This window comes from Lepus europaeus, chromosome 11 (assembly GCF_033115175.1).
Source record: "Lepus europaeus isolate LE1 chromosome 11, mLepTim1.pri, whole genome shotgun sequence".
NCBI classification, from domain to species: Eukaryota; Metazoa; Chordata; class Mammalia; order Lagomorpha; family Leporidae; genus Lepus; species Lepus europaeus.
The window spans coordinates 115,437,126-115,450,586 of NC_084837.1; the positions used below are offsets into that span (position 1 = coordinate 115,437,126).

The 13,461-nt window shown below is 41.8% G+C and overlaps 1 protein-coding gene across 10 annotated transcripts in view; it reads left to right on the plus strand.

The window, feature by feature from the left end:
- The window catches only part of MYO9A (myosin IXA), a 278,674-nt gene that overhangs the window by 167,303 nt on the left and 97,910 nt on the right, over positions 1-13,461 (plus strand). For all 10 annotated transcript variants that reach the window (XM_062206520.1, XM_062206521.1, XM_062206519.1 and 7 more), the window contains one exon: positions 1,924-1,963. In XM_062206520.1, the coding sequence (XP_062062504.1) occupies positions 1,924-1,963 (40 nt within the window). The remainder of the gene's footprint in view (positions 1-1,923; positions 1,964-13,461) is intronic.

The following is a 13,461-nucleotide window of genomic DNA, read 5'->3' on the forward strand; positions in this document are numbered from 1 at the left end:
AATGTACATTAACTCACTGAGCCCTCACAACAACTTTAAGAAATGAATGCTATTACCCTCCTTGTTCTACATTGTCATACAACGAAACCAAGGCTTTGAAGGGTAAAAATCACAGATTTTGGTGATGATAGGCCTGCAATTCTATCCTAGGTCTTTCTGACTTCACAAAACATATTTGTAAGCACTAGGCTTTCTTTCCTGTCTTTTATTTGTTTGTTTTCATTTTATGTATTTATTTTTTAAGGATGTATTTATTTATTTGAAAGGCAGAGAGAGAGAGAGAGAGAGAGGTCTTCCATCCGCTGGTTCACTCCCCAGATGGCCAAAACGGCTGGAGTTGTGCTGATCCGAAGCCAGGAGCCAGAAGCTTCTTCTGGGTCTCCCACATGGATGCAGTAGCCCAAGGACTTGGGCCATCTACTGTTGCTTTTCTGGGCTATAGCAGAGCGCTGGATTGGAATAAGAGCAGCCAGGACTCGTGGCACTGCAGGCGGCAGCTTTACCTACTACACCATGGCGCTGGCCCCTCATTTTATTTTATTTTATATCTTTTTTAAAGATTTTATTTATTTGCTTGAGAGAGAGTTAAAGACAGTGAGAGGGAGAGACAGAGAGAAAGGTCTTCCATCTGCTGGTTCACTCCCCAAATGGCCACAACGGACAAAGCTGGCCAATCTGAAGCCAGGAGCCAGGAGTTTCTTTCAGGTCTCCCATGCGGGTGCAGGGGCCCAATCACTTGGGTCATCTTCCACTGGTTTCCCCGGCCATAGCAGAGAGCTGGATTGGACATTGAACAGCAGGGACATGAAGTGGCGCCCATATGGGATGCTGGTGCCACAGGCAGAGGATTAACCTATTGAGCCACAGCGCTGGCCCCCTCATCTTATTTTAAAGGCAGAGAGATGGAGAGTTAGAGATGTTCGATTTACTGATGTGCTGCCCAAATATCAGGGGTTGCTCAGTAAGATGGAAGGCAGGAGCCAGGAGTTCAGTGGGTCTCCTACATGGATGATAGGGATCCAAGTACTTGAGACATCATCTATTAGCTCTGAGAGTGTGCATTAGTAGGACCAGGTAGATGAGAAGCAGAGGCAGGATTCAGCCATACACTCTGATATGGGATGCGGGCATCCCAAGCATTGCCTTAACTGCTGTGCTGAATGCCTGTGCCCAGTTTTTTTCTTAAGTTATAAAAAACAGGCTTAAAACGACTTGGTTTAAGCATAATACTGAATTATGAATAAGAACCAAAAAAGGTTTTTAATTTCCAAAAGACAAGATTATGTTTTGGTTAAAATTACCTTTTAAAAAATCTAGGAAATTTAGGCATCTCATTTAATGTCTTGAAATGACAGAAATACATCTATATAAGAAAGCAAAACCTGGAGCCAGTGTTTGGTGTGTGGTTAAGCTGCTGTTCTTGGTTTGAGTCCCAGCTCTGCTTCTGATTCCAGCTTCCTGCTGTTGTGCACCCTGTGAAGCAGTAATGGCTCTGGTCTCTGCTACTTACTTGGGAGACCTAGATTGTGGCTTGGTCCAGTCTGAGCTATTGCAAGTATCTGGGGAGTCGAACATGGTTGGAAGATTTCTCTCCATCTGTCTCTTTTTCTCTGTTTGCCTTTGAAATAAAATAAAAAAGAAATTATAAAGTAGAACCCTACTAACATAGAAGAAAATGAAGTCGTGGCTCAGAATGTACAATGTTGCTTGTCATCAGGCTGAAATCTGCCCACACCTGCATTACAAGGCAGGCATTTCTTCCCTCGTCTTTTTCTTGTTGACCCTTTCCTCCCAAGGATGCTTGGTTGAATCAAAGAGTGTTTCACACATAGGACCTACGTTCTTAGGATCTGCTGTGTCTGTAGATACCCTGAAGTCTTTCATCTCTATAGTTTTTCTCTAATGACTGATTTATCTTTGTAGGAGGAGCAGAAATTTCAAGTCCAAGCCTGTTCTTCCAAAGGTGAGTATTATGAGAAAGATTTTTCTAGGGATACTCTAGTACATAATTAGTTTATATTACCATGCAAACAATCTTTATACACAAAAAACATGACATATTGATTGTATCTAAGTTAAGAATTAATTGTATGTACTTTGTTGAGTCCAGTTTAGAAATAACACTGTCTTATGCAACAGTCAAGCTAAATAGTCAGATATTTGTGGTACATACCATTTCCTAGTTGTTTTTAAGGTTTCTGAGTATAAATGTAGCTTTTTATTTAGTCATTTCCTCCTTATACTTAGGTTCAGGAGTTAATTTGTAACTTATCTGAATACATGATATTTGCATTCTGCATTTTTTTTTCTCTTCTGTGAGAATCACAGCCTCTTTTTCTCCTTGCCATTTGCATCACTGTTGTGTGCAGCTGTACCTCTTACAGCTGCTTGTGTTATGGTAGCTCTAGCATTTCACTTATTGATGTAAGTAAAATTCAGAATCCTTTTGTCACAATCTTGAGTAATCAAACATAGACAGATGTTCAAGAAGTATAACTACAGGCTTTGGCCCTCAGTTAATCTAGCTGCACTTTGGCTTTTGTGTGTGTGTGTGTGGCTTTGTTTTCTTAATGTCGTATCAACTTTGTAATAGCAGAAACTGGAAGCAACCCAAATGTCCACCACCAGGCAAAGGGATCAAGAAGCAATGAGGTGTCCATATAATAGAATACTTAACTCATCAGTGAGAGAAATTGCTGCTGATTCATGCAAAAGCATGAATGAATTTCACAATACTACACAACATTGAGTCGATGCTCTGTATGAAATCTGGTATATAGTAACACAGACCAAAGAGGTGGTTGTGATCACACAAAGGCATTTTTAGATGCTGCACCTCCAGAGAATCAGTACAGAGAAGTGGATAAAATGCACCTGCCAGCCTCTCCTTGGAGGGGCCTTTCTGCATGGTTTTCCAGCAGCTGCTTAAGGATCAGTCTTTGACCTTGCCTGCATCTCGGAGCTGATAGGCAGATGAGCAGGATTTCAGGCACTGCTGATCTCATGAGAAAACCCATGTCTGTAGATTCTTCCTGGGAGACGTTTGTCCCGAACTCCCCCTTTAGGGAAAGCCTCCAAGAGTTGACGTGGTCCTGAATTACGTCACTTTGAGCAGCTGTCTCCCTGCAACGAGAGGGTGCAGTCTGGACTAACATACAGGCGTTAGCCATAGAGCCTCTCCCTGGCTCAGTGCACACAGAGTGCTGTCAGCTTCACACTGGGGAGTGGAGGAACTGAGATGCACATTTGACACCTGGTCTGCCTCTAGTGAGATTGACATTTCTCTTTTTCTAAAACTTGAGGTTCACTAAAAGCAATTAGCAATTAAGAAGAACGAAGAGTTTAGAAATACCTTAGACTATATAGCCAGACTGATTAGTGAGATCCTTCTCCATCCAGTTAATCTGACAGGACCTGGGGAGACCTTTGTGTTTTTTCTATGTGCAGAGATGGGAAGTGAGTTAAGGAAAATGAGAAAACAGAGTGACATTTTCTAAATAAAAGAACAAGGTAAGTGTATAGAAACTGACCCTAATGAAATGGGTCCTGTGAGTTACCTGGCAACAAATTCTAAAAGAAAGGCCATAAAAATGCTCACAGAGGTCAGGAGAGCCATGTTTAAATAAACTAATCATTTGGAAAGAGAGGAAAAAAAATGTAAGTAAATAGGGGCTGACACTGTGGTGCAGCAGGTAAAGCCGCTGCCTGCAATGCCAGTAGCCCATACGGTCCGCAGTTTGTATCCCAGATGCTCCACATCCGATCCCGCTCCCTGTTGATGACCTGGGAAAACCAGTATATGGCCCAACTGTTTAGGCCCCTGCCGCCCATGTGGGAGACCTGGAAGAAGTTCCTGGCTTTTGGCTTCTTCCTGGTCCAGTCCTGGCTATTGCAGCTGTCTGGGGAGTGAACCAGTGGATGGAATATCTGTCTGTCCATCCCTCTGTCTATAACTCTGACTTTCAAACAAATAAATCTTCAACAGAAAGGTATAGGTAAATGAAAAGAAATTTTAGAACTAAAGAATTCAGTAACTAAACTGAGAAATCCAGTAAATGGTTTCTTTTTTTTTTTCTTGACAGTGAGTGAGAGAGAGAGAGAGAAAGAGAAAGGTCTTCCTTTTTCCATTGGTTCACCTCCCAAGTGGCCGAGAGAGAGAGAGAGAGAGAGAGAGAGAGAGAGAGGTCTTCCTTTTTCCGTTGGTTCACCTCCCAAGTGGCCGCTATGGCCGGCACGTTGTGGCCAGCGCACTGCACTGATCCGATGGCAGGAGCCAGGTGCTTCCTCCTGGTCTCCCATGCGGGTGCAGGGACCCAAGCACTTGGGCCATCCTCCACTGCACTCCCGGGCCACAGCAGAGAGCTGGCCTGGAAGAGGGGCAACCAGGACAGAATCCAGCACCCCGACTGGAACTAGAACCCGGGGTGCCGGTGCCGCAGGCGGAGGATTAGCCTAGTGAGCTGCGGCACAGGCCACAGTAAAGAGTTTCCATAGGAGAGTAAATCAAGCAGAAAAAAGGATCCGTGAACTCAAGACAGGTGACTGAAGTCATCCAGCTAGAGTAGCAAAAACGAAAGAGAATGAGATAACTTGAGGGGCTTAAGGGACACCAAGTGGAACAATCTGTGCATTATTGATGTTCCAGAAGGAGAGCGAGAAACAGACAGAAAAACAGAAAACAGTTTCAAAGTAATAATCATAGAAGGCTTCTTCCTGGGGGAAGAAATAGATAACCAGATCCGAGGAAGGGCACTAAATAGGTTTAATTCAAAGTGACCTATACTGAGACATGCTACAATTAAAATTCATTAAGAGAAAAGGAACTTTGTATCTGCAAAGTCCCCCTGTGAAATTATGAACAGAGTTCCCCCCGGAAATCTTGCTGTCCAGAAGAAATTCTGAAAGAAGAAAACTGCCAGCTCTCAGTGCTCTGCCCAGGAAGAATGAAGGAAAGATGAAGACTCAGACAGCCACGACGGAGTTCAACACCAATAGAGCTGCCTTTGTGACATGCGAAAAGCATGTCTTCAAGCAGAATGAAAAGGCTGCTGCTGAGTGATGTGAAAACATTTGTACGTTGTCAAATTCACTTACCCTAAACATGAACTGGCAGTTTGTAAAGCATTTTTGTCTGTAGTACAAAGGTTAAAAGACAAAATGATTACAGTAAACTACAGCTAAGATAACTTGTTAAGGGATAAATGTAAAAAAGGTATAAAATGTAACAGGAAAAGCCTAAAGTAGGGGTGGGAGGAGAAAGCGCCTTATGTGTACAAAGTGAGGTTGTTACCTGTACAACAGAACCAGTTATGACTCTATTGTATTTTATGAAATCCTCAGGAGGCCGGCGCCATGGCTCAGTAGGCTAATCCTCCGCCTTGTGGCGCCGGCACACCGGGTTCTAGTCCCGGTCGGGGCGCCGGATTCTGTCCCAGTTGCCCCTCTCCCAGGCCAGCTCTCTGCTGTGGCCAGGGAGTGCAGTGGAGGATGGCCCAAGTGCTTGGGCCCTGCACCCCATGGGAGACCAGGATAAGCACCTGGCTCCTGCCATCGGATCAGCGCGGCGCGCCAGCTGCGGCGGCCATTGGAGGGTGAACCAACGGCAAAGGAAGACCTTTCTCTCTGTCTCTCCCTCTCACTGTCCACTCTGCCTGTCAAAAAATAAAAAAAATTAAAAAAAGGAAATCCTCAGGAAGCCACTAAGCATAAACATTTAGTACATACACAACAGATTTAAAGATTGATATATACCAGTACAGAAAACCATCCAGCTGTGAAGAAAGGAACAAAGTATCTACAAAACAACTGGTAAAAATGAACAAAATGGCACCACTAGTAAGTCCTTACTTATTCAGTATTTTCCTTGAAAGCAAATGGATTGGCCGGCGCCACAGCTCAATAGGCTAATCCTCTGCCTTGTGGCGCCAGCACACCGGGTTCTAGTCCTGGTCGGGGCGCCGGATTCTGTCCCGGTTGCCCCTCTTCCAGGCCAGCTCTCTGCTGTGGCCCGGGAGTGCAGTGGAGGATGGCCCAGGTACTTGGGCCCTGCACCCCATGGGAGACCAGGAGAAGCACCTGGCTCCTGCCTTCGGATCAGCACGGTGCGCCGGCCGCAGCGCACCAGCTGCGGCGGCCATTGGAGGGTGAACCAACGGCAAAAGGAAGACCTTTCTCTCTGTCTCTCTCTCTTACTGTCCACTATGCCTGTCAAAAGGAAAAAAAAAAAAAAAGCAAATGGATTAACTAATCTAAAGGTATAGAGTGGCTCAAAGCATTGAAAAGTAAATCCCCTAATTATATGATGATTACCAGAGATTTCATTTTTCAGGACATACAGAGAGATGAAGGTGAAGGACTGAAAAAGTTACTTTATGCAGATGGAAACCAAAAGAACAGAGGTAGCTGTAGTTAATAGCTGAGAAAATAAACTTGAAGTAAAAATCTGTAAATGATAGATAAGATCAATATTGTATAAGGATAAAGGGGTCAGATCATGGAGAGGATATAACAGTTGTAAATTTAAATGCAGCCGGTGCCAGCGCTGTGGCATAGCGGGTAAAGTCGCCGCCGCCTGCTGTGCCGGCATCCCATATGGGTACCAGTTCAAGTCACAGCTGCTCCACTTCCGATCCAGCTCTCTGCTATGGACTGGGAAAGCAGTAGAAGATGGCCCAAGTCCTTGGACCCCTGCACCCGCATGGGAAGACCAGGAGGAAGCTCCTGGCTCCTGGCTTTGGATCAGCGCAACTCTGGCCATTGCAGCCAATTGGGGAGTGAAACAACGGATGGAAGACTTCTCTCTTTCTCTGCCTCTCCTTCTCTCTCTGTGTAACTTTGACTTTCAAATAAATAAATCTTTAAAAAGAAAAAAGAAACACATTTAAATGCAGCCAACGTTGGAGCAGCTAAATACATAAAGCAGATGTTAGGAGATCTGGGGCAGTGTTGTGACACAGTGGATTAAGGCACCACTTGCAACATTGGTATACAGAGTGCTGGTTTGAGTCCCAGGTGCTCCAGTTCCGGTCCAGCTTCCTGCTAATGCACCTAGGAAGGCAGTGGATGATGAAGGCAGCACCCGTGAGAGAGACTGTGTTGTAGTTCCTGGCTTCTAACTTCAGACCTGGCTTTTTAAGCCATTTGGGAAGTGAGCCAGCAGATGGAAGATCTGTCTGTCCCTCTCTCTGTCACTTTGCCTTTCAAAATAAGTAAATACGTCTTTATAAATATTGAGATACCTGAAGGGAGAGACAGCGATATGCTAATACTAGCAGATTTTAATACCCAATTTTCAAGAATGGACAGGCCAACCATGCAGAAAATCAATAATTAGACATTAGACTTAAACCAGTTTGTAAACCCAGTGGACCTCACAGATGTACCCAGAACAGTCCATCCAGCAGCACCGGAATACATGTTGTTCTCAAGCATATATGGGTCATTCGGCAAGATAGGTGATGTTTTAGGTCATAAGACATAGCACTGAAATTATATCAAGTTTATTTTTTAACCACTGTGGTATGAGACTAGAAATCAGTATTAGGAAAAGTCAGAGAATTCACTGATATGTGGAATTTACATAATATACTCCTGAGCAAATACTAGATCAAAAAAGAAATTAAAGGGGACCTTTAAAGGAGCCAGTGATTTGTGGTGTAGTTGATAAAGCTGCTGCTTGTGGTGCCAGTGTGACATATGGGTGCCGCTTGGAGTCTCGGCTCTCTACTTCTGATGCAGCTCCCTGCTAATGCACCTGGGAGAGCAGCAGAAGGTGGCTTAAGTGCTTAGGTCTCTGCAGTCACATGGGAGACATTGAAGAAGCTCTTGGCTTCAGCCTGGCCTAGCTCTGGCCATCACGGCCATTGGGGAATGAATCAGCAGATGGAAGGCGCTTGTTCTCTCGCTCTCTCATGTGCGTGCTCTCTCTCTCTCTCTCTCTCTCTCTCTCTCTCTCTGTCTTTCAAATACATAAGTAAATCTTTATTTTTAAAAAATAATTATTTATTTGAAAGACAGTTACAGAGATGGATAGGGCGAGAGAGAGATAGGTCTTCCATTCTGCTGGTTCACTCCCCAAAATGACTGCAACACTCAGAGCTGAGCTGATCCGAAACCAGGAGCTGGTCTGAAGCCAAGAACTTCTTCCAGGTCTCCCACGTGGGTGCAGGGGCCCAAGGACTTGGGCCATCTTCTACTGCTTTCCCAGGCCATAGCAGAGAGCTGGATCAGAAGAGGAGTAGCCAGGACTTGAATTGGTGCTCATACGGGATGCTGGTGCTGCAGGGTGGGGCTTTAACCTTCTGTGCCACAGTGTGGGCCCCAAAGTAAATCTTTTAAAATAGGGAAATGAAAAAAATGCCTTGAGACAGATGAAAATGTAAAGAAAGCATACCAAAACATAGAATGCAGCAGAAGAGGAAAATTTAAAATAATAAACATTTAGATTTTAAAAAAAGGCTCTCAACCTATTGCTATATCTCAAGTGATAAAAGAACTAGAAATAGACTAACAAACCCAGAGTTAGAAGAAGGGAGGAAATAGCAAAAATTAGTGCAGAAATAAAAGAAACAGACTAGAAATTTAATAGAAAAGGTATACAAAGCTATATATTTTTTAAAGTTTAAAATAGGCAAACCCTTAGCTAGAGTATGAAAGAAATAGAGAAAATTCACAGAAATAAAATCAGAAATGAAAGAGGAGACATACATCAGAAGTGGTAACACAGAAAATCTTCAGAGATTGTGATGAACAGTCATATGCCAGCAAATGGGTTAGCATGGAAGAAATGGAAAAGTTCCCAGGAACGCAATATACCAAGACTAAATAACGATGTCACAAATTTGAACCGATCAATTATGAACAAAGGCATTGAGTCAGCAGGAAATTTCCCATCAAAGAGCTGCTCAAGACAGCCTGGTTTCAGGCCTGCATTCTACCAGACGTTTAAAACTAATATCTGCCTCTCTCAGATTCTTTCAGAAAATTGAAGAGAAGAAAATACTTTTATGTTCAATTTACGAGGTGAACATTACCCTGATACCAAAGCCAAAGATGCTGCTAGAAAATTATATGTCAGTATCTCTGAAGAACATAAATGTGGAAATTCTTGATCATATTACTATCTAACCTTGCCCAATAGCACATTAAAAGGATCATTCACAAATATGGTGTTTACCCCTGGGGCCCAAAGATGATTCAGCATATAGAAATTGATAAATGTGATTCACTATATTAACAGAATGAGGGACAAAAAAACCCTTAATTCATTAATAAAAGACATTGGATAAAATTCAGTACTTTTTCATGGTACTAAAGAAAAAAGCTCAACAAATTAGGAATACAGTACAGTAAAGGCCATTGTGTTCCATGCCCACAGCCAACGTCATACGCTTCATTGAAAGTTGAAAGCTTTTCCTCTAAGATCAAGAATAAAGCAAGGAAGACCCCTTTATCACTTCTGCTCAGCTAGCACAGAAAAACTTAAGAGAAATTCTGCAAGAAAAAGAAATAAAAGGCATCCAAATTGGAAAGGAACAAGTAAAATTGACTTTGCAGATAACTTGATCTGAGATAGAAAATCCTAAAGATTCCAGTATACATCTTTTAGAACTGATTACTTCAGTAAAGCTTGACAGTCCCAAATCAGCATAAAAATTAGTAATACTTTGATAAATAACAAAGTATCCAAAAAAGAAATTAAGCAAGCAGCCTCATTTACAGTAGGATAAAAATACAAAATACTTAGTAGACAATTTAAGGGTTTGAAATGTCTGATAAGGAAAGTTATGAAACACTGGGTTTGACAACAGAAGTTCATGGATTCAAAGAATTAACACTGTTAAAATATGCATTCTACCCAAAGCAACCTACAGAGTTTATGCGGTCTGTGCAAAACCGAATGCCATTTTTTTGTAGAAATAAAAACTAAATCTTAAAATTTGTGTGAATCTACAAAAGACCTTAAATAGCTAATGAAATGTTAAGCCAAAAATAAAATCATGTTTCCTGATTTCAGAATATATTAGAAAGCTTTAGTAATCAAAACAATATAGAAGTGGCATTAAAAGTATAAAAGACGCATCTACCAATGGAACAGAATAGAGAACCCTGAAGTAAGTTCATACTTTTACCGTCAACTAATTATCTACAAAGGTGCTACATAAACAGAATGGTTAATAAAAAGCCTCTTCAGTGATCCGTGAAAAGGTAGGTGTCAACATACTAAAGAATGAAATTACACCCTTTTTTTTTACCTGGTATACAAAATTCAATTGAAAGTAAATTAAAGACTGAAACTAAACACCAGAAACTATCAACTACAAAAGCTCCACGACATTAAATTTGGGCAGTGATTTCTTAGTTATGAGCCCATAAACACAGTCCACAAAAGCAAAAATAAGTGAAATTGCACCGTGTTAAACTTCTATACAGCAAAGAAAACAGAATGAAGAGGTAACCTTTTAGACTGGCAGAAAGTGCTTACAAATGTTATATGAAGGGCCCAGTACTCAAATAGGAAACCGAACTCAGTAAGAAAATAATAAATGGGAAAAGAGTCTGAATAGTCATTTTTACAAAGAAGACATATAAATGGCCAACCAAACATGAAAAAATGCTAAATACCACTATTCAGGGAAATGCAAGTGAAACCCATAGTGAGAAATAACCTCATCATGCCTGTTAGTATGGCTGTTTTAAAAAAGGGATGATAAAAAGTAGTGGTGATGATAAGAAAAAAGCCTCTTACATGATGTCAGTGGGGTTGAAATTAGAAGAACCATTTTGAAAAATAGATGTTCCTCTAAAAACCAAAATTGAAACAAAACTGCTAAGACAATAATCTTACCTGTGAGTGTCGAAGTTAGTATATCCAAGTGATCTCTGCGCTCCCATGCTCATTTCAGCATCGTACACGGTAGCTGGCATACAGAAACTGCAGAAGTGCCATCCTCTGCAGCTTTCCCAGGTGCATTAGCAGGGAGCTGGATCAGAAGTGGAGCAGCAGGTCTCGATCTGGTGCCCATATAGGATGCTGGCATCGCAGGTGTCAGCTTTACTTGTTATGCCACCATACCAACCCCATGAAGCAAGAACTTTTTTGAGAAAATTGCATGTAAGCTACAAGTTCAATTCCAGGCAAAACCAAGACTTGTGAAAATCTGCCTATATTGTACTCCAAGCAAATGAAATAATTGGAAAGACTCTGAGTCAGGAGTGAATACAGGTTTGGTTCTTTTGTTTGCTTTATATTTTTTATATTTATAATGAACTCCTTCATGACAAAGATATTTAAACAGTTATTTCCATAGTTCATATGATGCTTTTTCACACAAAGATTTAATAATCAGTTTTACTATAGCATAGCCACAGATTGTAAAATGAAAACTTTATTTCCAGTACCTTTTTTTCAATAGTATCTTAAATCTTTGGGGGAGTAAAAAGCTACGTGGCTTCAGTGCTGATTTGTTTTTCACTTAAATATAACTATAAATTATTGTATTTTAGTCTTGATAAACATGTACACGTTTTTTATGAATGCACAATGAACTTTATTGTGAAAATTCAGCAGTAATATAGTAGAAGCCTGCCAAAGTTCATCAACACAGTCCATCTTGCTATGTGTATGTTATGTTACATTGCTCTTTTTAGTGTTAGTGTTTGCAAGTGTTTTCCCAGTATCTCTGTTAGCAGTATAGTTTTTTTTTTTTTAAGATTTATTTATATATTTGAAAGTCAGAGTTATACAGAGACAGAAGGAGAGGCAGAGAGAGAGAAAGAGAGAGAGAGTCTTCCATTCGCTAGCTCACTCCCCAGATGGCTGCAACAGCCAGGGCTGGGCCAGACTGAAGCGAGGAGCTTCCTCCAGTTCTTCCCATGTGGGTGAAGAGGCCCAGGGACCTGGGCCACCTTCAACTGCTTTCCCAGGCCATAGCAGAGAGCTGGATCGGAAGTGGAGCAGCCAGGACCCAAACTGGCACCTCTATGGGATGCCAGCACTGTAAGCGGCGGCCCTACCTGCTATGCCACAGCACCGGCCCTGAGCAGTATAGTATTTAGTTGTATGCATGAAACGTACTTAAAGAATTTCATATCATTACATATCTCTGTTATTCACAATACATTGGCATAAACAATTTAGAGAACTTGTTTGGTAATCTTTTTAGAAATAACACTTTGAAGTGAAAATGATTGTCAAGAAGGTGGTATTGGGGCCAGTGCTGTGGTGCTGTGGATTAAATCCCTGGCCTGAGGTGCCGGCATCCCATATGGGCGCTGGTTCTAGTCCCGGCTTCTCCTCTTCCAATCCAGCTCTCTGCTGTGGCCTGGGATAGCAGTAGAGGATGGTCAAAGTCCTTAGGCCCCTGCACCCGCATGGGAGACCTGGAGGAAGCTCCTGGCTCCTGGCTTTGGATCAGTGCAGCTCCAGCCATTACGGCCAACTGGGGAGTGACCCATTGGATGGAAGACCTCTCTCTCTCTGCCTCTCCTCTCTCTCTGTGTAACTCGGACTTTCAAATAAGTAAAATAAATCTTAAAAAAAAAAAAAAAAAAAAAGGTGGGGCCAGCGCCGTGGCTTAACAGGCTAATCCTCCGCCTTGCGGCGCCGAGACACAGGGTTCTAGTCCCGGTCGGGGCGCCAGATTCTATCCTGGTTGCCCCTCTTCCAGGCCAGCTCTCTGCTATGGCCCAGGAAGGCAGTGGAGGATGGCCCAAGTGCTTGGGCCCTGCACCTGCATGGGAGACCAGGAGAAGCACCTGGCTCCTGGCTTCGGATCAGTGCGATGAGCCGGCCGCAGCGGCCATTGGAGGGTGAACCAATGGCCAAAAAGGAAGACCTTTCTCTCTGTCTCTCTCTCTCACTATCCACTCTGCCTGTAAAAAAAAAAAAAAAAAAAAGAAGGTGGTATTAACTTGCATTTTTAATAGCAGCACATATCAGCATGGATGCCTGTTTCCCTAGATCTTCCTGAATCCTTGATTTTATCAGTCTTTATTGCATTTTGAGTCCGAAATGTAAAAAAATCTCTTTTAAAGGGAATATCTGTTACAATACAAGTGAGATTGAATGATTGTTGTCATGCTCCTTGCAGTTTTTTTTTTTTTTTTACTTCATTTGAGAATTGCTGGTCAGATCCTATTCTAATTTTTTTTATTATGTATCATTTTCAGGATTAAAGTTATTTTTATGTACAGATAATAAACCTATGTCATTTGTTAGAAGTAGTATATTCTTAGTTCCAGTTTAAACATGTGCTATACTCTTTGTAATTCTTATATTGTTAAAGTTAGCATCTTTAGACTTAATGTGTCATGTTTTTTAACACAATCTTTGGGTTTTTATAAGACTTCTTGTTAAATAACATACAGTTTTACATCTGTACAGATGTTTGTTCCATTTATAAACTCATTGCCATAAATATAGTACAGTTTGAAAAATTGTGATTTCCTTAAAAAGCTCCC